This window comes from Aedes aegypti, chromosome 2 (genome assembly GCF_002204515.2).
Source record: "Aedes aegypti strain LVP_AGWG chromosome 2, AaegL5.0 Primary Assembly, whole genome shotgun sequence".
Taxonomy (NCBI): Eukaryota; Metazoa; Arthropoda; class Insecta; order Diptera; family Culicidae; genus Aedes; species Aedes aegypti.
Window position 1 is genome coordinate 250776731 of NC_035108.1, and position 26845 is coordinate 250803575.

Below are 26845 nucleotides of genomic sequence, written 5' to 3' on the forward strand. Positions count from 1 at the left end.
ATATGGAAATTACTATGGAGAAATTTTGAAAAATGTTCCAAACATGTTAGTACTGTAATGTAACTACAAACTTATCATTCCATAGTAAAAACTCATTCTTCAAACCCTTATAAAGGATGTTGCTTAAGAAACATATCCCTTTTGAGCTAAATTTGTTTGGGAATATCTCTTCTGCTATCCGTCGAATTGAATTGCTCTCTTAAGCAAATTTCTATATTATGGTTTGAAAATGAGTTTTTACTATGGGATGATAAGTTTGTACTTACAATTCAGTTCTAACGTGTTTGGAACATTTTTTTTAATTATCTAAGGATCTGTCCTAAGAAGTATGATAAGTTTTACTCTCAAATACTACCGTGAATCGCAAGTCAGTCCCATCTGTAAAAAGTAGGCATTGAGAAAATCGACTTTTAAGTTTAGAAACTCAACAGTGCGCATCGTACCTTCGTGCTGTGCGTACACGAATTCTCTCTGCTCTTGGAAGTTTTCTTAAAAACTACCTAAAGCAATAAAACAGTATTTTTCAGTGCTACAAAAACAGTACTTTTCAGTGCTAAAATTAAAAACGGTACTTTTCAGTGCTACTAAAACAGTACTTTTCAGTACTATTTTTTCTACTATTGAGCCCTTTACGATCCTTGTTTGGACCCGTGCCTTCGATTTTTCGTTGGACCCGTTGGCGAAAGCTAGCGGTGGTAATCCTTCTTGGACACCGTCTTGGGCAAAAACCTTTCGAAGGTCACGTCTTCTTTCGTTTATTAATTAAACATGGTATCAACAACAAACAAAAGGAAGGGTGAATCTCTGAATTCACTACTTCCTTCCAAAAAAGTGGGTTTTAAAACTGTCACTACACGTGGCAAGAATGGAAGAAAGGACGTTTCCCCGGAATGCCAACTTTCTTCCAAGGGTGAAATGAATAATTGTATCGAAATGAGCAATCAGTTCGATGCTCTAGACAAATTTTCCGAACACCAAATCGAAGCAGCCTCTAGCCCAGGCTCTTTGATTCAAGTGAGGAAGCAAAGAGTGCCGCCTATCGTGGTCAGTTGTTCCGAATTTGGGGGATTTAGGCAGGAGATCTTGAACTCCATTAGGGGAATCAAGGTTTCCTTCCAAATCGCAAAGAAAGGAGACTGTCGCGTTTTGCCGGAAACTCTTAAAGATCGTGAGCTTCTTCTCAAACATCTTGAAGAGAAGAAGCACAAATTTTTTACTTATGACGACAAAACTGAACGTTTGTTCAAAGTTGTCTTGAAAGGTCTCTCAAGTGACTATAAATCACCTGAAGAGATCAAAAATGGAATAAATGATTTACTTGGATTTTCCCCAGTCCAAGTAATCATTATGAAAAAGAGAACCCAATCTGGCATTGTTCGGAAAGGGCTTTCTCAAGAATTTTATTTAGTTCACTTTAACAAAAAAGAACTGAATAATATTAAAGCTTTAGAAAAAGCAAAACTTTTGTTTGATGTCCGTGTGACATGGGAACATTTCCAGAAACCTGGAGGAAATTACCAGAACCCCACTCAGTGCCGTCGGTGCCAAAAGTGGGGTCATGGTACAAAAAATTGTCGCATGGATGCTAAATGCATGATTTGCGGAGGTTCTTCTCACGCCAAGGACGTCTGTCCAGTGAAGGAAGATACCACCAAGTTCATATGTTGTAATTGCGGGGCTAACCATAAGTCCAATTTTTGGAATTGTCCTTCACGCAAAAAGGTCATTGAGGCTCGTGCCAGGCAGATGAAAGATAATATCCGTTACGATAACGGTCGTTTCCGGAATTTGCCTGGTAGAGTATCAAACAATGCTCATTTTTCAGTTAACGATCGCTTGATCATGAATCATACCCATCAGGAAGATCATAATCATGCTCATTCACAAACTAATTTTAATCCGTCGGGTAGCCGTTCGAATCTTTCAATTTCGAATGTATCTACCCACGGTAAATCCTTTGCCGATATCGTAGCAGGAAATTCGAACTCCTCCCCTGTTCGATCCATGGGTACTCATTCCACTTGTTTCAAATCAAATGGAAAAAACCCTACCGCCACAGGTAACTCCGCTTCTTCGTCTACCGGAAATTCCAATGGGAAATCACATGACATGTCTGCCTCTGATTTTAATTTTCTAACTGAACAATTGAATCTAATGATTGATGCAATGTTCAAAGCCACCACTATGACTGAAGCAGTCCAAGTAGGTGTAAAATTTACAAATCAAATTGTTATTGGATTACGTTTTTCTAATGGATCCAAATAATAATTTAAATATTTTATATTGGAATGCTCGTTCTCTGAATGGTAAAGAGGACGAGCTGTTTAATTTTCTTACGGTTAATAACGTGCATATAGCAGTTATTACCGAAACGTATTTAAAACCTGGATCTAAACTCAAAAGAGATCCTAACTTTTTTGTTTATCGTAATGATCGACTTGATGGGGCATGTGGGGGAGTTGCAATCATCATTCATAGGCGTATAAAACATCAACTGTTTTCATCATTTGAAACTAAAGTTTTTGAAACTTTAGGTGTTTCTGTTGAAACACAGTTTGGTAAATATACTTTCATAGCTGCCTATTTGCCTTTTCAATGCTCTGGGCAGCAAGTTAATTTGCTCCAAACTGACTTGCGTAAATTGACTCGCAATAAGTCAAAATTTTTTGTCATTGGTGATTTTAATGCCAAACATCGGTCATGGAATAATTCTGAAAGTAATTCCAACGGCAGAATTTTATTTGATGAGTGCTCTTCAGGATATTTCTCAATTCAATACCCTGATAGCCCCACATGTTTTTCCTCTTCTAGAAATCCATCTACGATTGATTTGGTCTTAACCGACTCTAGTCATCTTTGTAGCCAACTGATTACTCATGCTGATTTTGATTCTGATCATGTCCCTGTTACATTTCAAATATCCCAAGAAGCGATTCTCAATCCTATCAGCTCCACTTTCAATTATTTACGAGCCGACTGGAATATATATAAAACGTATGTTGACTCTAATCTTGATGTTAACATTTCTTTAGAAACTAAACTTGATATTGACAATGCTCTTGAAACTTTAACAAATTCCATTGTTGAAGCCAGAGGCATTGCAATTCCAAAATATGAAGTAAAATTTGAATCCGTGATTATAGACGATGATCTTAAACTCTTGATCCGTCTTAAAAACGTGAGGAGAAGGCAATTTCAACGCACTCGCGATCCTGCTATGAAAATTATATGGCAGGATTTGCAGAAAGAAATCAAGAAACGTTTTGCTCAATTAAGAAACAAAAATTTTGAAAATAAAATTTCTCAATTGGACCCTGGCTCTAAGCCCTTTTGGAAATTATCGAAAATCTTGAAAAAACCTCAGAAGCCAATACCGGCATTGAAAGAGGAAAACAAATTATTACTAACTAATTGCGAAAAAGCTCAAAAACTTGCTATGCAGTTTGAAAGTGCGCACAATTTTAATTTAGGACTTACTAGTCCAATTGAAAATGAAGTTACTCAGGAGTTCGAAAATATTCTCAATCAAGAGAACGTTTTCGAAAATGCCTGGGAGACTGATTTGGAAGAAGTGAGAACTATTATTAAAAAATTCAAAAACATGAAAGCTCCTGGCGATGATGGAATTTTCTACATCCTCATCAAGAAACTTCCAGAAAGTAGCTTATCATTTTTAGTTGATATATTTAACAAATGTTTTCAATTAGCATATTTTCCTGACAAATGGAAAAATGCTAAGGTTGTTCCAATTTTAAAACCAGACAAAAATCCTGCAGAAGCTTCTAGCTATCGTCCAATCAGTTTGCTTTCCTCCATCAGTAAACTTTTTGAAAAGGTTATTTTGAACAGAATGATGGCCCACATCAACGAAAATTCAATTTTTGCCAATGAACAGTTCGGATTCCGCCATGGACATTCGACCACTCATCAACTTTTACGTGTAACAAATTTGATCCGTTCCAACAAATCTGAAGGCTATTCTACTGGTCTTGCTCTTCTAGACATAGAAAAAGCATTCGACAGTGTTTGGCATGAAGGTTTGATTGTAAAATTAAAAAACTTTAATTTTCCAACATACATTGTTAGAATAATTCAAAGTTATCTGTCAAATCGTACACTTCAGGTTAATTATCAGAACTCCAGATCTGAAAGACTTCCTGTAAGAGCTGGTGTTCCTCAAGGCAGCATTTTGGGACCAATATTATACAATATTTTCACATCTGACTTACCTGAGTTACCTCAGGGATGTCAAAAATCTTTGTTTGCGGATGACACAGGCCTCTCCGCCAAAGGACGAAGCCTGCGTGTCATCTGTAGTCGATTGCAAAAAAGTTTGGATATTTTTTCTTCATACTTGCAAAAATGGAAGATTTCTCCTAATGCTTCCAAAACTCAACTAATAATATTCCCACATAAACCAAAAGCTCTTTATTTGAAACCTTCAAGTAGACATGTTGTCACGATGAGAGGGGTTCCAATAAATTGGTCAGATGAAGTTAAGTATCTAGGGCTCATGCTAGATAAAAATTTAACTTTCAAAAATCACATTGAGGGCATTCAAGCCAAATGTAATAAATATGTAAAATGTCTCTATCCCCTTATTAATAGAAAATCAAAACTTTGTCTTAAGAACAAGCTGTTGATATTCAAACAAATTTTCAGGCCAGCCATGTTGTATGCTGTACCAATATGGACTAGCTGTTGTAATACCAGGAAGAAAGCTCTGCAGAGAATTCAAAATAAAATTTTGAAAATGATTCTGAGGCTTCCTCCCTGGTATAGTACCAATGAGTTACATAGAATATCCAATGTTCAAACATTGGAACAAATGTCAAATACAATCATTAATAATTTCAGGCAAAAATCGTTACAATCTTCTATTGCCACGATTAATGCGTTATATGTTTAGGTTAAGTTAGGTTAAGTATATTAAAAACGTTTTTTTCTCTTATAAGCAGGTGAAATCAACTCACCTGTAAAAAAACTGAACTGCTACGGCAAATGAAATGTAATATGTTGTTAACAAAATGTTAATTAAATCTTAAATTTGTTTTACCAAATTAGGATGATAGTGTTGTCTCAAATAACACAGAACACCTAGATATAAGAAATGAATGTAATGTTTGGAATGATACTAATAAAGAAATTTGAAAAAAAAAAAAAAAAAAAAAAAAAAAAAAAAAAAAAAAAAAAAAAAAAAAAAAAAAAAAAAAAAGTTTAGAAACTCGTTTTCCATACGAATATTAAAAAAAAATCCAGAAGATTTGAACATGTTCCAATCTTGATGAAACTTTCACAATTTGCTTTTCACTATGATATCTATCTGAGAAATATATAAAGATGATCAGAACACGGTTCATTTTTGTGTTACACGGTGCGGAATTCTGTAGTGGGACTGATATGTGGATACTTTTCACTATGGGACAATTTGACTTGCTGTTTTTTCTTAATTTTTCCGAACACAGTATATTTTATTTATTTATTTATTTATTTATTATATAATCCAACTGACCGTTTAAGTCTTATTGAATGGCTTAAATCTATGTGAGCATAATACTACAGTAAAAGTCCATTTTCAAATGAGTAATCTAAGCACACACACAAACACATTTCAAGCTAATTAAAAGGAAAGACAGCATCATATTTATAAACAGTTTTCACCTTCAAGAAATTCGGCAGAGCATTCCATAATCCGACACCCTTCACGAAAAATGTGCCTGCTGAATATTGTGCCGTATAATAAACTGGGATGGACAAATTTCTGCTTCTATTACTTCTTAAGGATCTCAATTTGTTTGCAAATATTTAAAGGATTTTTGGTTAGAATTAACTTATGGAAAAACCATTAGAAAAAATACGGCCTGCTTACGATTCTGCAAATATTTATGATTGAATCAATGGACCTGTGCCCCCGATTCTATGAATGGAGAGTTGCGTAAAGAGAACTGGCAACAAGTCCCCCAATCACAAAACATTTAGTTATTCTGGCCACCTATTTTACTGTGTGCGCTTTCCAGTGACTTCACTCAAATGCAATCTCATTTCAAATTTTTTTTTTTACGAAGTCGCAAAGAACAAAATTGAAATTGATCTCTAGTTTTGTAATTATAAAGCAATCACAATGCAATGTTTAGTAGCGAATTGCAACAACAAACAGCATGAACTCAAAAACTTGAACTTTTTCGGTTTCCGCGCGACGAGCAACTGAATGTGAATTTCTTTTTGCCGTTTGGGAATTGACCTGTAGCATAAGTTGATTGCATCTGTAGCATAAGTTTTGGTTGAATAACTATTCTATATTTTTCAAACTAAATAATTTTGTATTGTTTATTAAATTTCAGTTGCATTTCAACTATGAAACGGATTTATATATGTCCACTGATGGAGGGAGATTACTTAAATTACCGTTACATTACATGTAACAAGAAGGGAGTTCACTCACAAATTATAGGCCTTTAAGAGCAATTGTTTAGTTACATCATCGTCATACACCGCAACTTAAACCATACTCCACTGCACTGTGACGTCACGCATCAATTTTGACAGGTACTGGTCCTGTTGTTTACAGTTTGGACTTAGTACTTTTTTCGAATCATTCTTAATTTCGTGAAAGTTTGCTGCGAGGAGAGGTCAAATCGACTGCAGATACCCACGGATAGTATTATTCTATCTTCCTACCGTGGGAAATCGTCACCATCAGCATGCTGGTGACAGAAATGCGAAGATACGGCTAATGATGGAAAAAATGACTAAGTCCGAAACGTAAACAACAGGACCAGTAGCTGTCAAATAAGTGAGGTTAGGCTCGTCATATGCAGCGCTCTATAGCTTGAAAAAATCTTTTTTTTTTATTTCGTCACGATAACAATACTACTCTTGCGCCAAAACGTGTTTGTTTATTTTGCTCGATAGGTAGACGATTTGACGGTTCAATAGGTAGACTTGGTTTCAGTCTTCGCGCAACTCTCCATTCATAGACTCTGCTGTGCACGAGTTCACTATCTGACGTTTAAGCGATGCCGTGTTATTTACGTGACAACTAGTGAATTCTAAAAATATATATTAGAGAGTTATGTACAAAAACTGAGTTAAAAACTGATTTGAATCATAAAATTGTGTGTTTTGCTGAATCAATTATGGTTCTCAAGGTTTCACTTTTTGAACATTGACATTGACAGAACTTTTACCAGTTATTACTTCTGGTATCGCTCAGAATCATATGCGACGACGTTATTGCAATGAAACTGCAAAAATGGAACGGAATTTTGGTCTATTTTCGTGATAAGGTAGCATTGACTAACTGACTTAATTCCCCAGTTCATATATGTTTAATATAAATTATGTTTTAATGAAAATTTATTTTTCTTTTTCTTCTTGGCATTACGTTCCCACTGGGACAGAGTCTGCTTCTCAGCTTAGTATTCTTATGAGCAATTCCACAGTTATTAACTGAGAGTTTTGTTTGCCAAAATTACCATTTTTGAATTCGTATATCATGTAACAAGTACGATGATACCCTATGCCCAGGGAAATCAAGAAAATTTCCATTACGAAAAGATTTATTCTATTATTACAAAATGTATTCTAGAATCTACTATCGGGAGAAATTGATCACTTTTCAAGGTTTTTCTTGTCTGATTTCTATAATGTTGACAATGCCAAACAACTGAATGCAGGAAAACAAGTATGAAGGTGAGCCTCATTGACTCAAGAACCGAAATTTTCTAACAAATGTAAATTTAGTGCTAAAAATATGTCTAAAATAAAAAATCGGTAGATCTCATTTCAGGGTGAAATTGATCACTTATCAATTCCATTATTGTTAGTTTTCAAAACAACTTTACATAATAAATTTGAGCTCCCTGAATCCGAATATGCTTGCCAAATTCTTAACAATACAATATTTATAGAAATAATGAATGTTTAAATTTCAAGAATAACGCAGAAAACGCCTAAATGTATGCAATTTCCTAAGGAATTTCTTTATATATTACGGAAATTCAATTATTTCAACCAAATCAACGAATTGGTACGAGTTTTGGTTATGAAATCTAGTTTGGGGATATAAGTTTAGTATCCTCACAAACTTTCAGGATTATACCATTTCCAAATCCTTGTCTAGAACTAGAAGTTTATTGATGTTTGTCAACACTGCACCGTACAAGATTTTAAAATTTTACATTATTTTGATATAAATAAACATTTTTGAACGCAAAAAACTTCACAACACACAATTTGGACATACTTACGACAAACAACGTTCATTCACTGCAGGTTACATTGAAATTTGTGCTCCATTAGGAAGAAATAAAATCGAGTGACACAGTGATCAATTTCACCCGAATTTACGGTATTTCATGCAAAAAGGCCCATCGATAGGAGAAAAATGAATTGATGTGAAAAAAAATATAACACTTTATGCAAAGATTTTTTCACATCCAAAAGTTTAAAAGCTTTTCGTAGTAAAAACAAATTATCGCAGAGTTTTCACTGTGGCGGCTAGTTGAAACCTTCTTTATGATGTCCTAAGGTAATCGGAGTCAAAATATGTTTAAGCTCAAATCAGAGGTGGCCCATATTTTCGATGGTAGGGGTGGGTGCCTAACATTGTCTTAGAAAATTGACTCAGTGACTAACCCTTGTATGGTACAAAATGCGATGTGTAGTCAATAAGGCAGCGTCCATTTATTACGTAACACTAAAATTTGATTTTTTGACCACCTCCCCCCCCCTCCGTAACGATTTTGGTATGACAAATTTCAATTGTTTGTGTGAACCGTGACGCTTGAGCCTACTTCCCCTCTCCCCCTAGAGCGTTACGTAATTTGTGGATGCCGCCTAACTTATGGAAGCGTGTCATCAAATCATCGTCAAATGGTTACAAAATAAATGCTTTATTTTATCAAATGCTTCTAAGAAACAACATATAATATCTGTTTTACTGCAACAATGCATGTAGTATCACTGTATAATGCCTTTCTGGCGTAGCTTTTCGATCTTATCATCCGGATAACCAAGCAGCTCACGCAAAACCCGATCCGTGTGTTCCCCCAGTAAGGGTGGAGCAGTCCGTGCACAATTGTTAGCTTCGCTGTAGACGACCGGTGGACCAACGACTTTGACCTCACCCGCTGTCGGATGGTCAAGGCTCTTCACGAGCTCAATGGCCTCGATATGAGGATCGCGAAAGACTTCGGCCATGCTGTTTATCGGTCCCACCGGAAATGGAGCATCAGCAAAGATTTCCATCCATTCGGCTGAGCTTCGCTGCTGAATGATTGGCGCTAGAATGGCGATCAGTTCTTTACGATGCTTGACACGAGTCTGATTTGTTACGAAGCGGGCATCTTTGGCCACTTCTCGTATTTGAAGATAGTTGCACAAGGCCTCGAATTGATCGTTACTTCCGCATCCTATCGTTATGTAACCGTTGCTTGTTGGGAAAGCCTCATAAGGTACGATACTAGCATGGGCCGTACCCCAACGCTTGGCTTCCTTTCCGGCGTTCAAATAGTTACTGGCCACGTTGATGAGACAAGCCACCTGCGTCGATAGCAGATTTACATCGATCTTCTGACCGCAATTGGTTCTGGTTCGTTGCAGCAGAGCGGCCAAGATCGCTCCATGGGCATATAATCCCGTTGCTATGTCGGTTATTGCCACGCCAACCTTCGACGGTGGGCCATCCTCACTTCCTGTGATGTGCAGCAATCCTCCCATCGAAGCAGCTATCACATCGTATCCGGGCTTGTTCCGATAAGGTCCCACCGATCCGTACCCCGTGATGGAACAGTAAATCAACGCCGGAGCAATCTTCTTGAGATCTTCGTACCCCAATCCTAACTCGTCCAGCTTTCCGGGAATGTAGTTCTCCACCAGCACATCACACTTTCGCGCCATGTCGTATATCACATCTTTCCCCTTCTTCAAATCCACACAAACGCTCTTCTTGTTTCGATTCGAAGCCATGAAGTAAACCGAATCTTCGGAATCTCTCAGGAATGGGGGACCCCACTTCCGTGACTCGTCTCCGTGAAAGGGTCGTTCAACTTTGTACACCTCTGCTCCCATATCGGATAGCACCATTGTGCAATATGGCCCAGCCACAATTCGAGTCAGGTCCAGAATCTTTATCCCATCCAAAGGGTACTTGCTCGGATCGACACTACTTGGAAGCACTTTAGTCAGGTGGAATTTTCTAGAATAATCTCCTAACTGCAGGCCGTCCCGGCGCAATAATCTGCTACAGTTTCTGAACATTTCGCAAAAATGAAAATAGCTCTGAGCTATCTTCAACTTAATAAAATTATTGTAATCTAGTAGTGCAGGGCTGGTAGCGACTGTTCTCTTAAAAAAAAGTTACACAAAATCGAGATCTTCTGGAACAACACATCTGTTTGTAATTTTCAATATGCTGAAAAAAATTGTTTTTTTTTTCATTTTCACAAAATTTTATTATTGAGATGTTTTATATTGCGAAGCATCTCCATGTCTTATATTTTGCGAAAAATCAAATCCACCAAAGGGGCAGTTTTTCAGAATAGGTTAGGATTACACACAGATAGGCTTGCCAGAAATTAATTTCAGAAAGGATGACATTTTACTCTGCTCGTGAAAAAAGAGGACATTTGATAGAACAAAAATTAAAATTTTGAAAAAATGGAAAAAAAAACATTGAGAAAAACTAATACAGGTCGGACTCGATTATCCGGAGACTCGATTATCCGGGGACTCGATTATCCGGGATTCGATTATCCGGAATTTTAGACTCGATTATCCGGAATTTGTTTTTTAATGTTCTTGTTTTTCAATTTTTATGCATAAATCTGAAATAATTTGGTATTGCAATATACAATATGTAAGGTTTTGCAGTTTAGAACGTATTTAAGGAAAGGGGAGTTTGAAAAAGTGTTTTTTTTTTGTGTATGCCGGTCAATTTATTTTTTCTTGTAAAAAGACCCCTACTGTTCCTAGAAAAAAATTCTGAATATGCCACCGCATCATATAAATAAAATAACGAAAAAAGATAACATTTAAGTTCTTTTGTCAAAGATTTAAACTTTTTTCTTAGTGATTCGATTATCCGGAGGATTCGATTATCCGGAGTGAAAAGAAAATCGATACTCCGGATAATCGAGTCCGACCTGTAACTGAATAATTTGTTGACGAAACTACATAAATCCGTTGAGAAAAAAATCGATAAGGCAAAAAAGTGTTACTGCACTAAACAAACCTTGAAATCATTTAAAGCAAACTATAATATTATTACGAAGCGTGTAATTATACTATAATTCAGGGTAAAATCTAAAATTAGTGATGCATAACAAAAAAAATACTCAAAACTATGTTTACAAATGACATGCTAAGGTCGCCTCGTACCGTGCTATGTCACTATTTACAGTGCACACTGGCGCACCACTCACCGTGTCGTGCGTAGTTCTTGTCATGATTTAATTTCGTATCTTGAAAAAACGTTGTTGGTGGAGCAACTATTTCGCTAGTAGTGTGCGCACTCATTTTAAAGGGTATTTAAATATCTTTTTACAATAAAAACCATAGAATGTTGAAAAATGGCTAAATCATTATTTTGCCATTAAAATCGTTATAGGAGGTTTAACTGTATTGTCCAAACCATTTCATCTGCGCTCAAAAACTAAATATGGAGTAGTTAAATCACGACATAACAATAAATCCAATATTACCCAATAATTTCAAGCCTTTTACCACAGACAAACAGACGTAACACTTAGAACAAATCTCTATCAGAATCATAGTCACGAGGACATGCCCGCCCAATGCTAAAATCGATTTGTTTGGCCGATGGGCCAACAGATGGCGCTAGTGTGCAAACGTCAAACGCGAACAAAAACGATGCAAGCGCTGCGGGTGGTGGATTGGCCACCTACCATATTTTTGAATTGACCGTTAAAAAGGAGGTCGATGAACAATGGTGAGAGTGTGACGTCTGTTTGTCTGTGCTTTTACACTAATGCACGGCAATAGGCCTATTCAAATGACGTCTCAAATCAGCTGATCGGGAAGCACTTTGACATTTCTTCTATGAAAATGACAGGCCCGTGTTAGCACCGGTCCTCCACCGATGTAAACAAATGCATAGACGGATCTGTCACATGAAAAGGCCTACACTGAACAAAATCTCCCGCCTCTAATTGAATGATTTTTGCCTCATCTGAGCCCCATACCTATTTTCAGACACATTCAGGATGATTTTCATCATTGTCAAAATCATCTGTTTACAAATCACACTGGATGAAAATCATCCGGCCTTCGGATGACTTTAATCGTTCCAAAAGATGTTTCATATTGAATGAAAATCATACACAGATGTAAACAATCGGAACTGGGCTACTTTTTATATTTTCAAGAAATTTAAGTTAATAATGTCCAAACAATTATGGTTTTGTGTACTTAATCACATGCATTCATTCAATCACAATGATTATTCAGCTTTTTATTCACTAATATGAAAAGTATTCCCATGCATGCCGCAATTTTATATTTTCAGGAACAGGTGTCTCCTCAAAGCGTGGTCCGAATTGAATATGTCGTGAATCATTATTAGGCACCAACATCATTGGGTAGATTACGTTGTTGTTCTAGTATTCTTCAAAATACTAAACATATACTAGAAATAGAAGTAAATATTGATAATTATAAACTTACTTGTGAAATAAACGAAGAAATACTGAACACCACGATGCTGAAGCCATATTTGTTCAATGTTTACAAAGATGATTTGACATTTACGATCATTATCTTTCTACATGACAACTCAGACGATAATTGAATGATTTTTGTTTTGGAACATAGGATAAGATAAAATCACTCAAAAGTTGTATGTTTTCCATTTGTGTCATCTTAATTCAATTATCTAGTTATTACCATACAGATGTGTACTGAAAGTCATCGTAGAATTGGATGATTGTTGTTCATTACTTCGAAGATCATCATACTATTCTATATTCATTCAAAATAGAGAATATGCATGTTTGCATCCGAGTGAATTACAAATCATTCAATTTGGGACAGGAGCTTTCGTTCAGTGTATAGGAATCATAAATATTGACAAGGATCCATTCATCGTGTGAATTTTTGGCGTTTCTACTAAGAGATTCAAAAACATCCAATTATGAAACAGAATTTACATTAGTCAAACTACATAAACTAGGTTTTCCAAAATGCTTTGTGGCAAGAACTACTTCATTTCATCAGTTTTACCTTATTTTGCTGGCAAAAGAATAATTTGTGATAATTGTAGGAATTCGTATATGTGCAGAGGCCGCACGGTGACTGGTGACTTAACGGTACAAATAATTTGTCTTTGGTACAAATCTTAATTTTCTACTTTGTTTAAGACATAATTTAAGTTGAGAACAACCTTAGATGCTTGAGGTCCTTTTCGCATTGAAAATTGAAAAAAGGTGTTGCTCTAAGAAGTGCAACAAGTTTTGATCTACGATTTCTCGAACGAACAACATTGATCTAATAAAGTGATATTTCTCGATTACTTTTTCAAATCGACTTAAGTAACTTTTGTGTAAAATCGGCTCAAGTAGTGTTTTGTTTTGATTCGTGGTTAAGTCACTTTGTCTCTCCATACAGCGGGGCGGCGAAAGTAGTGGTTAGGTTGCGAAAGTTGAAAAGTAACTTTTGTCGTAAATCCGGAAATTAAACGTTCTAAAAGTGAAAAGTAGAGTTGGTACAGAGCGGTACATGTAGAATTCCGCCTGCTCAACACGTATGATCGATAAAGTAAGTTTGTATAGTTCTTTGACTTGAGTCTGTATGAATAAGTTTTCGAGATTTCGATTTTTTTCTGAAAAGTGTGAACTCGAATAGAAATTTCTTATTTTGCTTAGATTTTTTTCACAAGCTCGGCTGTGCGAATCTCAGTTTTTCAATTTTAGTAGCAGCGAGCTCGGTTTGCGCATGGGGGGTCATCTACACCTGATACCTTCAAGGCCGTTGGGGGACCACTTAGCGTCCCCGTAGGGACTTCACATTTTTATATGTTTTTTTTTTTTTTTCTTACCAAAACGAGCACTTTACAATGACGAACTTATAACATTTCACATTTTCGCAAAATAAGGGGGTAGAAGTTGTTTTGTTGTGTAAGTTAAATTTGCAGCCAGGCGAAAAAATACCTACTAGCTAAGTTCTTTTCACTCAATCGGCAGATCAAATAACTCAACTTCCAGTACTGTGCCACTAACTCAAATTTGAGGTAACGCACTAACCCGCATAAATGAGAACCATAATTGCACTGTATCCGAAACCATCCACAACCATTTTCAACAATATCTAAATAATTTCACATACCACCTAAAATAACAATAAGTCTACCCTATTATGAACGGTTTTTACAGTTTGGAAAATTGTTATTGGACAAAGTACAGTATGGGAAATAGGCGGTTAAGTTATGTAACCATTCAAAAACGCCGATTTTCTCGAACAATTTTTTTCCTTCACAATTTGCCCAATTGTCTATATATCATCCACGTTTTGATCCATTTACTGTAAAAGAAACAGTTTCAGAATAGTTAAACTATTAAGTATGAATAAAAGAAATTAATGTATATGGAATAGTACGTTTACGGTGCGCTGTGGTATTTTTACCGAATATGGTACTGTTTCTTTATGATTAAATTATAAGCAATGAATAGGGCAATTAGTATATTTATTTTATTTGTTTTTATTTTACTTTGTTATTACTACATTTCATTAAATTTCTAAAACCAACTTTTAAAATTATTTCAAGTGTTTGTTAGAATAAGGGCATACGTAACATAATCGATTTCACTTCATAGATCCTTTTTTCGACGAATAAAGGTGACAAGATATAAGTTTGTTGACAGTTTTTCACTTGGAGACGCTAAGCAACGATGTAATCTTGCATTTTGAGGTGAATGCCAACAAACTTACATCTTATCATCTTTATTAGCCGAAGAGAGGATCGATGAAGAGAAATCGAACATGTTATTTACGCCCTTATTCTAACACACGCTTGACTTGCACTAATTGTCACTTTTATATTGATAACCTCGGCGCACTGCGCAATGTGATGAAACATCGTATTCGTTGAATTTGGCTTATTTCCCTGGTTCTGGCTTGGGTCTGGTCCTTTTTCGCTAATATTGCGTAATACATATTTTGTCGGCAGCTGCCCGGGAACTGGTTGATTGTTGTTGCTTCTCATTCATGCGCTGTGTCAATGTAAAATAACTGCTATGAGAGGGAAAGAAAACGAAACAGATAGAAATTATAAGAAGTTAAAGGAAATATTACTGCATAAAACACTCACCATTCACCAATGGATTCCAATATGTAGAGCACAGACACTGAGATTTTCGCACTGCTGGATTGATGTCGTATTTTTTTTTTCACTTCGGTTTCTAGAAAAACAAAAAATGAAATGCACGCTAAAAACAATTTTCTCAATAGCGCAGTCAGTTTTACTTGGCTTAAAAAAATATATAAATTATTTCGCTCTTCTGATTAAAATCATATGTAACAAACATAGGAATATCATACAAAATGCGTTGTTCCACATTTTTTGTCGAAATGTGTGAATCCATGAAATAGCCTTTAATCAATAATTGCGAAAAAGTTAAATATCACGTGTGTAAATTTTTAAGCGTGCCTCTCAAATTGACGAAACTTGTCTGACAAATACCAATGCGTGCAACTGTTTGCCGAACTGTTCAAAAATAGTAGCATATGGTTAAATGCACGCGTGTAAATGATGTTCGCCTAATAAACACAAAAACCATTCGACAAACATTGTATAAATGTCTTCACTATTTCCCACTGATTTATATCTCCATATTGTTCAACAATATATGAGCTTTTTAAGTTTTTAATATATTGGCACTATTCGATATGGGTTACTCAAGCTGTTATGTATGGTCTACAGCTTTGTGTTCCTTATTGTTTTACAATGTAAAAACTGTTCGCGATACATTAACCATTTCAGATGGAAGACATGTGTGGTTTTGACTATAAGACAAATTGGATTTTTCTATGCGGGAAGGTTCGGTTTTTGGGTTGTTTTGCTCATCGCTCTCTGACAACAATAGAAAGAGCGAATGAAATAGGGAGAGAAAAATAACTCAAAAGTAAGTTAAAAAAATACTCAAATGTGGGTTTTCCGTTTTCTCCAAGCAGTGGGATGGCATCCTATTTTTTCACTATGAGATTCTTATCGGGAGCATAAATTTATACTCCAGTAACGAATTGCACGCACACATGTATATTTTTAGGGTGTTTACCTTCCATACTAGGGAGAACAGTACAAAAAGAAATTGAACGCAACAAAATCCGCTACAATTAAATAAATGGTTATAAGCTAAATAAAACTGACAATGTTTATTGAGATTATCATACCATAGATAACAGCCAAAAAACAAGTGAGAACCTGTGCGAATTCATTTCTTTAGAACGAAACGCAAGTCATGCATTGAATTTGTGTGCCATGATGCGTTTCCCACAATCGCACCAGCTACATTGTTGACGTTGTGAGCAGTGAACATTCGTATGAGTGAGCTCTGCTCTCGTTCTATAAGAGACAACAAAAAGAGATCAGCCTAGCAGCCCCTTGTTTTCACTCTGAATATGAAACGAGAAAATTTCATACAAGTGTAGATATAAATGTTCTTATAATTTAAGCTGAATTATCTCCGTACGTTGACTTCAGTAAGTCTTGCATCAATCACAATGCAAAATTTATTATAAAATGTAGAATTTTACTGAAAAGCAACCATTTTGTGAAAGTATTGCAAGTCCTCTATGGCCGGACACCTCTGGTCCTCTATGACCGGATAGTGAAAATGTTAACCTGGGATCTAATTCATAATTCACTTTTTTTCATGAATTCAGGGTACGAAAAACGAACAGCAACAAAAATAGAGCATAAATAACAAAACTTCCGGTCCTTAGAGGCTTTATAAAGCGCGGTAAACATGACGCTTTTAAAGCAAATGAGCGCACGAGAAGCAGCTACAAGATATGATGTACAGTCATCTCTCCATAACTCAATAATGAAGGGACCATCGAGTTACAGAACACTAATCCAATGCAAATGCGATTCAAGGGACCATCGTAGCATGAACACCAAATTTTGCTGTGGTTCTATAACTAGATATTGAGATACGGAGGTCGATTAAGGTAGAGTTGACTGTACCTAAGAGCCCATTTCAAGACCGCATAAAACACCTTCGAACTGACAAAGAAATTGTTAAGAACTACAAACGCGATGGATTCACGAAGACATTTTCACCTGAATACAAGTAATCGCTAGAGCGACATACGACTGATATGGCGAATCCACAGACAAACAGACGTAACACTCTAATTATTTTCATCGTTTAGCAGAATAGCGCTCAATTCTAATATTCGGTAGTTGGCCGACGGGCCACTCGTGGCGCTCGCATCACTTTTGTTAGAGTTTGACGTTTGCTCACTACCGCCACCTAGTTCCCGGTTGGCCAAATGAAGTATTTTTAGCATTGGCCGTAAATGTTCACGTGACTATGTTTCGAATTGATAATTGTTCTAGCTGTTACGTCTGTTTGTCTGTGGCGAATCGATCTAGAGCGCTGATCAAGAAGGAGTTTATAGAACTGATCTATGATCTCGCTAATATGCTTCATACGCTGTACATCATGCAAAGATTAAACCCACAAGGCATGTGCTAAGGCATGATTCCACCGCTCGGTCTTTCTGTGGGTTTGGAGTAAATTTTGATGGAGCAAATCATAGTGTCCGATCATAGATGACACATTTCAGTGCATAAGATTTGTTTTTAACGGATTGCTTTCGTTTTAGCTCGAATGAAATCGTATAGTCGTCTATTTTTTCTACGATCACTGCATTTCTGGGAATATTCACTGGTTTTGGTGGGTTACTGGGTCAGATCGGGTAAAAATGACCCCAACTTCCTTTTTGTTCAACTTTTACCCATACAATTTGTACAAATTCGACTTCAATTCAACTTGTTTTCATAGTTTCAATTACGAACGTCAACTAAAACATTGGACACCGAAATCAACTTAACCCTTGGGTATTTTTTTCTGTTAGTTATGGGACTGGAACCATTTAAATTATTTTACCGGAATCCGTAAATCCCACCGTAATCTCAACAGCTGAAAAGTTCGGTAAAATAAAACACGGTAATCCCGTCAAAACTTTACGGATTACCAAAAACTGTAAAATTTTACCGTACTCTTTTAATTTATTTCACCGAACTTTTCAGCTGTTGAGATTACGGCGAATTTCACGGATTCCTGTAAAATAATTTAAGTTTGTAGCTTCTTCTAAACTATCAAATTTGGGTGTAAAAAACATAATTTTGAAAACCTAGCTCAGACCAGATCAAACGAGATTATTAAAAGGTAATAAGTGACCTAGAAATAGAAGAATAGTCACCATTCCCTAGGTTTGAAATTTCCCATTAAAAAAAAAATCAAATGGCAGCAATTTGAAGTTTTTTTTACATTTGCTGGGCGGATACGGTTCAATTACGGTGAAAAAATTTTTTTTTTGAAAACTAGAAGGCATTTCAAACCACTAATGGTTTCCAGACAACCGGCATGTCGCTTCTGGTTGAACATTAGAGTGATGCAAAATTTGAAATGTTTGCTCCCCTATGCTTAAACGATTTTAATTATGGTAAATAGCATCCTCCCAAAGGTTGAAGTGATTCGGAAGAAATTTTACTGTGCACACGCCATTTGTAGTTTATATGGAGATTACTATGGAAAACGCCAATCTTTTGTGTTCAGCTCTCTATCTCTTCGTCATAATATTTTATGGAAAAGTGAACAAATTCTTCTCATGTGAAATCCTCTCAGCTACAACTTTGCCGAAGACCACTTTTCGATTGGACTTCAGGATAAATTGTTATTCATCATCATAAAGTTGGTTTACATGTTGCATGCTTCCCCAACTGTTCGGCAGGCAACAGTGGTGCTCCTGGCGGGAAGAATAGATCAAAGTAATCCAAGCTACTATGTTCTACAGCAAAAAAGCAGTGTTGCTCTGAAAGTAATTGAATGATCATCTCAGCATGATTTAGACTTTGTTATCAATAATAACAAATTATCCTTACGTCTCATCGTAATGTGGTCTTCGGCATAGTTGTTGCTGGAAAGTTTTTACACGAGAAGAGTGTGTTCACTTTCCCGGGTAGAGGTGAATAACAAAATAATGGTAAAATAAGAACAAATTTTGCAATCATATCTACTTTAACCTTTATTATGTTATTAATATATGACATTAAATATCGCATCAATAGCAAAACATACAATCATAGCAAAATTTATCATTGATATGTTATTCTTGAAAGTCATGTAATAACTAATCAATAACAGAATATACTATCATGGTAAAATTTGTTATTTGTGCAAAAAACACTAAAAAAACATTAAATATCTAAATAATAACAAACATCGCCATCACAGTAAAATATGTCATTATTTTGATATTTGAAAACTTTATTTAAATAATTCATGAGAACAAACCAATATCAAATTTTACCATAATAGCTTATTTTACTTTTCGTATGATATTCATTGAAGATTAAAAAAGCAAGAGTTTTTTAGCAGGAAAGCAAAATGTTCATTTTTCAATCATGCTGAATTAAGATATTAAAGTCAAAGAACTAAAATTACCATTATATTGATCTACTTGTGAATAGCTTATTTAGTTATTATTTTATTATCAATATCTAAATAATAACATATTTTGTTATTTACGGTTGCCTATATGTTTGATATTATTTTGTTATTACAATGGCAAAATATGTTATTATTTAGTTTTTATGCCATACAAACCTAGTTATTATTTTTGTTATTTTATCTCTTATTTCAAACAAACAAAGAACAAATTTTGCTATTCAAACATTCTATTTTAATAGTAAATTTTGTTATTCTTTTGCTATTTACCTCTACCCGGGTTTCCATAGATTATTATGACGAGCAGTTAGATGACTGAATACAAAAGGTTTGCCTTTTCCATAGTAATTTCCATATAAACTTCAATTAGCGTGTGCACAATCTAATTTCTTCCGAATCACTTCAAATTTTGGGAAGATCATTTTCATCATAATTGACATCGTTTAAGCATAGGGGAGCAAAAACTTCAAAATTTGCATCAGTCTATTGAACATGCTCAGTAAGGTGACGAAATGAAGGCCACAAAAGTATCGTTTTTAGGGCTAAACAAATATTATCAAGCAAGGAATCCAACAATACTGTTCCAAATCGCATTAAAGTCCTAAAAATTATACATAGGGAGTCGATACCGGTTATGGACCCTTTGCGTATTATGGACCCCCTACAGAAAAACATAAAATTAACACTCAAAGCAACTTTATTCCTATGATAATCCACCGGGGAAACTTCGATTACATTGTTAGTCAGCAGTTTCAGGCAAAATATTTGGTTCGAGACGCATAAATACAGATATTTGAACAGTTTTGTAAATGAAACCACACAAGAGGGTCCATAATACGCATTTCCAGGTGGGTCCATAATAGGCTCGTCGGCAGCGAGCCGGATTACATGGGAATCAAATGGAGGGTCCATAATACGCAACGTCAAATTTGTAAACAATCCTATTATGGACCCCGGGAGGGTCCATAATAGGCATTCGGACAACAGTTTTTCAAATGCATATTTCGCTGGAAAAATCGAATGATTTTGTATGTTTCATAGACGTACTATGAAGTAAAGACATTGAATTTGTTGTTAGACTCCACAAAACGTATATGCGTCTGAGATATCATTGCGGAAAAGCGTCTAGAATGAATTTCAGCTACTAAGGGGTCCATTACTAGCATTGAAACCCTACATACAGTGGGTTCGATTCCCGCTTCAGCCATTGAAACTTTTCCTCAGGAATGTTTCTCGGCTGTGCCACTGGAGCATGCTTGTCCGTTGTCTAGTGTTAAGTTACAGTCTGTGCAGCTTAAATGGCTGAAGACGGTGTCCGTGTCTTTTCTTTTTTTTTTCAAGAATCCATGAAAATGTCACTTGAAAAATCTCACTAGAGACGTGTTTGGAAGAACTGCAAGAGTAATTCTTGGATAAAATGTTGGATAATTTTTTAAATAAATTCCTGGAGAAACTTAATGAAACTTCACTGGTTGAATTAATTGACCAAATGCTGAAGGAGTTTTTGATAGATTTTCAGAAATAATCGCTGAAAGTTTATTGGAGCAAACCGTGAGATGAACTGTAGATGAATTCACGAAGGAACTCATATGGAAATAACTGGAGAAATAATTGAAAAACAACGGCTTAGGAAATCTTTAGAAAATTCTTGTAGGACTCCAAAAACCCCTGGGGATTTTCTTGGAAGAAATCTTTGGAAGATCTGCTAGAGTAACTGCTGGAAAATCGATGGATAGCTGAAACAGATGAAAAAATCTTTAAAGAGAATCCTGGAATAGATTTTGGGAAAATCAGGGGATCCCTGGAAAAACTCCTTGCAAGGTATTTCGAATCAGAATTCAATGCAAGAAGTAGAACAGTGACTTTGAAGACCTTCCATTAAAAATAAAAGTCTTTACAGACTTTGTATTGAAATAGAGACCAAAGCAGTCTCTAGAAAGAGATCTGCTACCAGCCCTGCGTTACTGATAACGTACGTCAAGCAGAGCCAGATCAAATAAAATGAAGAAAGTCTAATACAGTCTCACCTCTTGCAAGATAAAATGTTCAAACAAAAAGCTTTCATTTTCCCTTACCTGACTGGTGCTTGGGATTTGCTCCTGTGTGATGGTCTCTGTGATAGTTCTGCTGCCACCAGCTGATGTGACCAATCCTCCCTCCGAACGCATTATTGCGGCCGAATCATCCGCTGCCATTTGGAAAAGAATTTCAACTACGCCACAGGAACCAGCAATAAACAATATCCTTGTTCTATTTTCGGTAGCACCCACACTGCTCTACTTATAGCTATTATTAGCGCGGCCAATAATCAATGGTTCTCGAATTTTTAATACGAATCTATTACACAAATTTTTGTGGGCACGAAAGGTGACGGAGAAGGACGGACACAAAAACAAGCACTTCCAAACAAACACACACCGACGATCACTCGTTTCGTGCATGACAGTTGAAGCGAATCACTGAAAAGGGCTAATCTTATGTCCCACATAAATTTCCACCATTTCCACACGCTTAAAAAATCTGACTCAAACGCTCAGTCGATAAAGCAGAGCTAATATTTTCCACACGGAGACGGAATTCAACTCAATTATGGGTTGATTCAACGCAATTCCGTAGTTGAGCCCAATAACTTAATTTCCAAGGTCCCCACTAGGTAGTTTGGCTTTATTTCCATTAGAAAAATATACTCAATTTTGGGTTGATTCAACGCAAAATTGAGTTCTTTCGACCCAAACATAAGAAAAGTTGCATATACCCAAATTTGGCTTATTGGGCCAAAGTACCCCCATTGGGTAGATGCAGCTCTCTCTATTTTTGACAACATTCGAGTGGGAGAAAGAGAAAACCGAGAGATTTTGGGTTGAAACTATAATCGATATACTTAATTTTGGGTAAAGTAAACTCAAAAATTAGGTAAACATATTTCTCCGTGCACGGAGCCATATCCTTCAAGACAATACAGTACCAGAATAACGGCCTAACTGACAAATGTAAACAAACTGAGCAGTTTATTTGATAAATTACAATCATACAATTCACATATCACAGACAAACAGACGTAACACTTAGAACAAATCCTGATCAAAATCATAGTCACGATGACATGTACGCCCAATGCTAAAATCGGTGTGTTTGGCCGATGGACCAACAGATGGCGGTAGTGTGTAAACGTCAAACGCGAACAAAAACGATGCGAGCGCTGTGGGTGGTGGATTGGCCACCTACCATATATTTGAATCGATCGTTAAAAAGGTGGTCGATGGACATCGGTGAGAGTGTGACGTCTGTTTGTCTGTGCACATATGTTCCTTAAAAATAACATTGTTCATGAAATAAGTGAGAAGAACATAAAGGCGCATTTGATTTTCTTTTTAGGTACAAACTCTGAAGTCAATTTCGCCCATCTTCCCCCATTTCGGTAACCGGGCGCATTTGAGATTGATTGTTGACAGCAGCGCGCATTTCAAACTGAGTGGGCAGAAGGTCGATAGTGATAAAGGTTCGTGTGAAAGAGCGTAGCGTAGTCAAACCAAAAGGACAAGGCCAAAAGACGCAATCGCTGTTGTCAATCTGAAGAAGACGAAAAATCGAGGGGCGCAACAGCTCTAAATTTTGATAAATGGCGCATGATGCATTTTTATTTATTTTAACATGTTATTCATAATATCTAAATAAATTAAATGTTTTGCTACAAAAGTAATATTGTGACGGATCCTACAAAAATGCATCATACGATTTAACAGATCGGAAACATAAAATAGAATTAAAATTACATCCTCTAAACTTTAAACCGATTTTTATTGAAAATAATCTTCACATTCGCCTTAATAGGGTCCTAAAGCCCTGTCCCAATTTAAGTGCCAAATGCTTAAGTTTAGGCCAAAAACACATGTTTACTCAATTTTCTAATGTTTTCCGTTGGTTTAAGCCCAGAAAACATTTTTTTTATATTTTGTCACATCCTTTGGCTTAAACTCAAATTTTGAGTGTATTTTGTTTTCCGTGTCCCTTACGAAATGTCAGATAGGAACGACCCCAGTGGTTGAACTAAAACCCCTGTGGTGTTTTTGTCGACTAAGCGAACGTCAAACATGATCAAAAGTGTCAAGGTTCATTTATGGACCAAATTTTTAAATTAAAGTTTAAACATGATATAGTCATTATTTGAGCGGGAAAAATTGCTAAAGTAGTTAGAGTAACATGCTCTTGAGTGTTATTAAATAAAAACAAGATTTCTCGCGCAACTTTTCAAAACGACCTATCTAACAATTCACACATTTCGAGAAAATCGAGCTTGAAGGTTGTGAAAATATATTTTGAAACTGTATCAAACTGAAACAATTTTTCCCCACTGTGTTGCTTGCAGAGGGAAGCAGCGTAATAGAGTTCAACGTAAGAGTTGACATTTTGACGATTTATTAGGAAATTACACTAAAATTTATAAAAACATCAAATAGGACGTTTTGACCAAAACTATGTACATAGGATGAATCACATAGGTCGTTTTGTTTCAACAATTGTTACATTGGACATTCACTTTGGTCATTTTGTTTCGGTTATAGTAACATAACACATTTTGAATTGTGCACACAGCAAGCTTATTTTATTGCATTTTGTATCCACGTGCGCAATCATTCAAGTTGAAGTGCTCATTTTGTTGCGGTGTGCCAATCGGAGACACCAGCTGTGCTTTGTTTTGATTCATCCGATCGCACGTCACTTTTTCCCCTCCGTCTATGTGTCCTATGTAACAACAGAAGGAGGGGAAACTTTGAGCTGTATGTAGGACATTTTGCTCTCTCACTGATTCTCCCTAAATCTTCCCCCCGTTTTTATTAAGGTTTCGCCTACATGATCATGTGTGAGTTTCCCACTGCATGACGTGGTGGTGGTGACGGCTGTGTTGCAATCAGCACCAGCCGTCGGTGGAAACAAGAAATTGCAGTGAGGAATGATGACGATGACGACGCCGTCCATCTTAATGTAGGAACTTGAGAAAGGATGAGCCAGCGCCTAACAAATACATACAGCTTCTCCTCTCTTCGGTGATTGATCGCTCTTCAAATATGTGTGAGCAAGTCACGCATGCACGTTGCTCGTGTTGCTGCCGCACCGGGAAGCATATGTATATGCTTGATCGACCATGGATCTGAATCTGATTGATACAATGACATCATGATGCTCAATCTTGTGCTCAATATCATTACCCTACATGCACGCAATGCGCTAATAATTTGAAAAGAGAAGTTGCAGCTGATCCAATCCAGCGAAACGGTAAAACATGGTTTGGCAAAAAGACCAAAATACAGTTTTGTGTGCCTCATCTCTTTTTGTCACTTGAGCGTTTTCAATTTTGCGATGCAGTGCGACTCTGAAAATATCGACTGAAATGATTGAGAAGCAGTAATTGTAACATTCTATACTTCTAAGTAGTGACTCAGACACGCTTCTACAAAGCATTCTACCGTTTAAACTCCATTCCAAAGCTTTATTCAGGAACGTCCAATGTAACATGGGAATCGTGTTTATTCATAAATGTTACATAGGGCATATGGTTGGTTCTTTGATCGAAGGTCCAATGTAACAATTGATTAAAAGCGATGCCATTTTAAACATTGGTCATTTTGTTAAGCTTTCAATAGATTAATTTATAGTTAATATATCAGAACGAGTGTTCTAGTGTGCTACTAAGTGGTGCAACGCAAATGATTAAATATAAAATTATATATACTATAAAATTAAATGTTTTATAGAATTTGGTATCGACTACCGTTAGAATTTTGTATCAACATGCTCAATCATTCAAATTGAATTGCACATTTTGTTGCGGTGTGATAATCGCAGACACCAGTTGATGGGCTTTGTTTTGTTTCACTCGATACTTCGGCGTTGCTATTTCCTCTCCGTCTATGTGTACTAAGTAGCAACAGAAAGAGGGGTAACGTTGAGCTGTATATAGGACTTTTGCTCTCTCGCTGATTCCTCCTCAATCTTCCCCCAGTTTGAACGCGTGATTCACTCACACTTGCTCGGTAGTTTCCTACTGCTGCTCTGCTCTTAGCAGCAGCAGTCGACGCGGAGTGAAAAGAACACAAAAAGCAAAACAAAACTAAGTGCACAAAAACCCCGTTAGTTCCAGGTGGCCTTGTGTTGCGGAAAATGTCTCATTCAGTTATCTAAATGAGCTGAACAATATAATTAAAATGGAAAAAGAACTGAAAAAAGGACCTGCTCTTCGGTGGCAGAAAAAGGTGACAGAAAGGATCTATCGGCAGCATCATCGAGTTTCTTCGCCAGCTCATTGAACACATCTCGACAGAAGCTGCCGGTATCGCTCAACGACCAGCAAATGATTCCGCCCGGGACGCTTAGCGGAATGACCCCAATTAAGAAACCCGTACGTATATCCAGCACCAGCGTAGCCAGAAGCAACCTTCCGGCAGGGACAAATTCACTCCGAACCGAACGAGTACGGATTTCGATCTGGGCACTATGGAGAAGCGGGGAAGCGGGGTGGAAGGACAGCAGCAGAAGAACGGAACGAATCCAAGAATTCCGAGCGCATCAAGATTTTGTCGGAAGCGATCAAGGTAAGTGATGTCAACAACTAGCGGTTTGGGTCGTACCACACAAAGGTAGCTCCGGAATCGCCCATGCACCATATCAAAGCTATCTGCTCGGTGAATGCACCGGAGCGGACTCTGGACGCACCGGGCATCATCAACAATTAATTTTTGAATCTGGCCTAAGTAAATTTAGCCAGGGTAGACAATCGTCACCGTCAAATAGAAAAAGTCGTCGACGAAACTAAAAAAAGAATCGTCATCGTCACTCAACCAGCGTTGGATGACGATATGCTGCAGTGATCCGCCACAAAGCCTCGGCGTCATGACGAACATATGAGCCTCCTTCGTTATGGTCGAATCTTCGTTCGGGAGCTCTGAGCCGACTAAAAATATGAACCGTGGCGTCGATAGATTATGAGCCTTTTTTGAAAAAAATAAAACAAACACAAAAAAAAACAAAACGTGTCCAGAATTGAACAAACGATCTCTGAATCGCTAACGTCACGCGCTTACCAACTGAGCTGTTGTTGAAGCTTGATGAGTACGGGTTAAATTGCCTATACAAGCAATTCTGGGATGGCATTCGCC

General features: G+C 36.7%; 2 protein-coding genes across 2 annotated transcripts in view; both read right to left on the reverse strand.

Moving 5' to 3' along the window:
* Window positions 1-22135, reverse strand: part of LOC5569502 (protein phosphatase 1 regulatory subunit 11) — a 31383-nt gene extending 9248 nt beyond the window's left edge. Inside the window, exon 1 of the mRNA XM_001658536.2 lies at window positions 21767-22135. Within this exon, the coding sequence (XP_001658586.1) occupies window positions 21767-21886 (120 nt within the window). The 5' untranslated portion in view covers window positions 21887-22135. The remainder of the gene's footprint in view (window positions 1-21766) is intronic.
* On the reverse strand, window positions 8879-10391 carry LOC5579340 (succinate--hydroxymethylglutarate CoA-transferase). Its single transcript, XM_001647598.2, has one exon. The coding sequence runs from the start codon at window positions 10258-10260 to the stop codon at window positions 8962-8964; it is 1299 nt and encodes a 432-aa protein (XP_001647648.2). The 5' UTR covers window positions 10261-10391; the 3' UTR covers window positions 8879-8961.
* Window positions 22136-26845: the final 4710 nt, after the last annotated feature.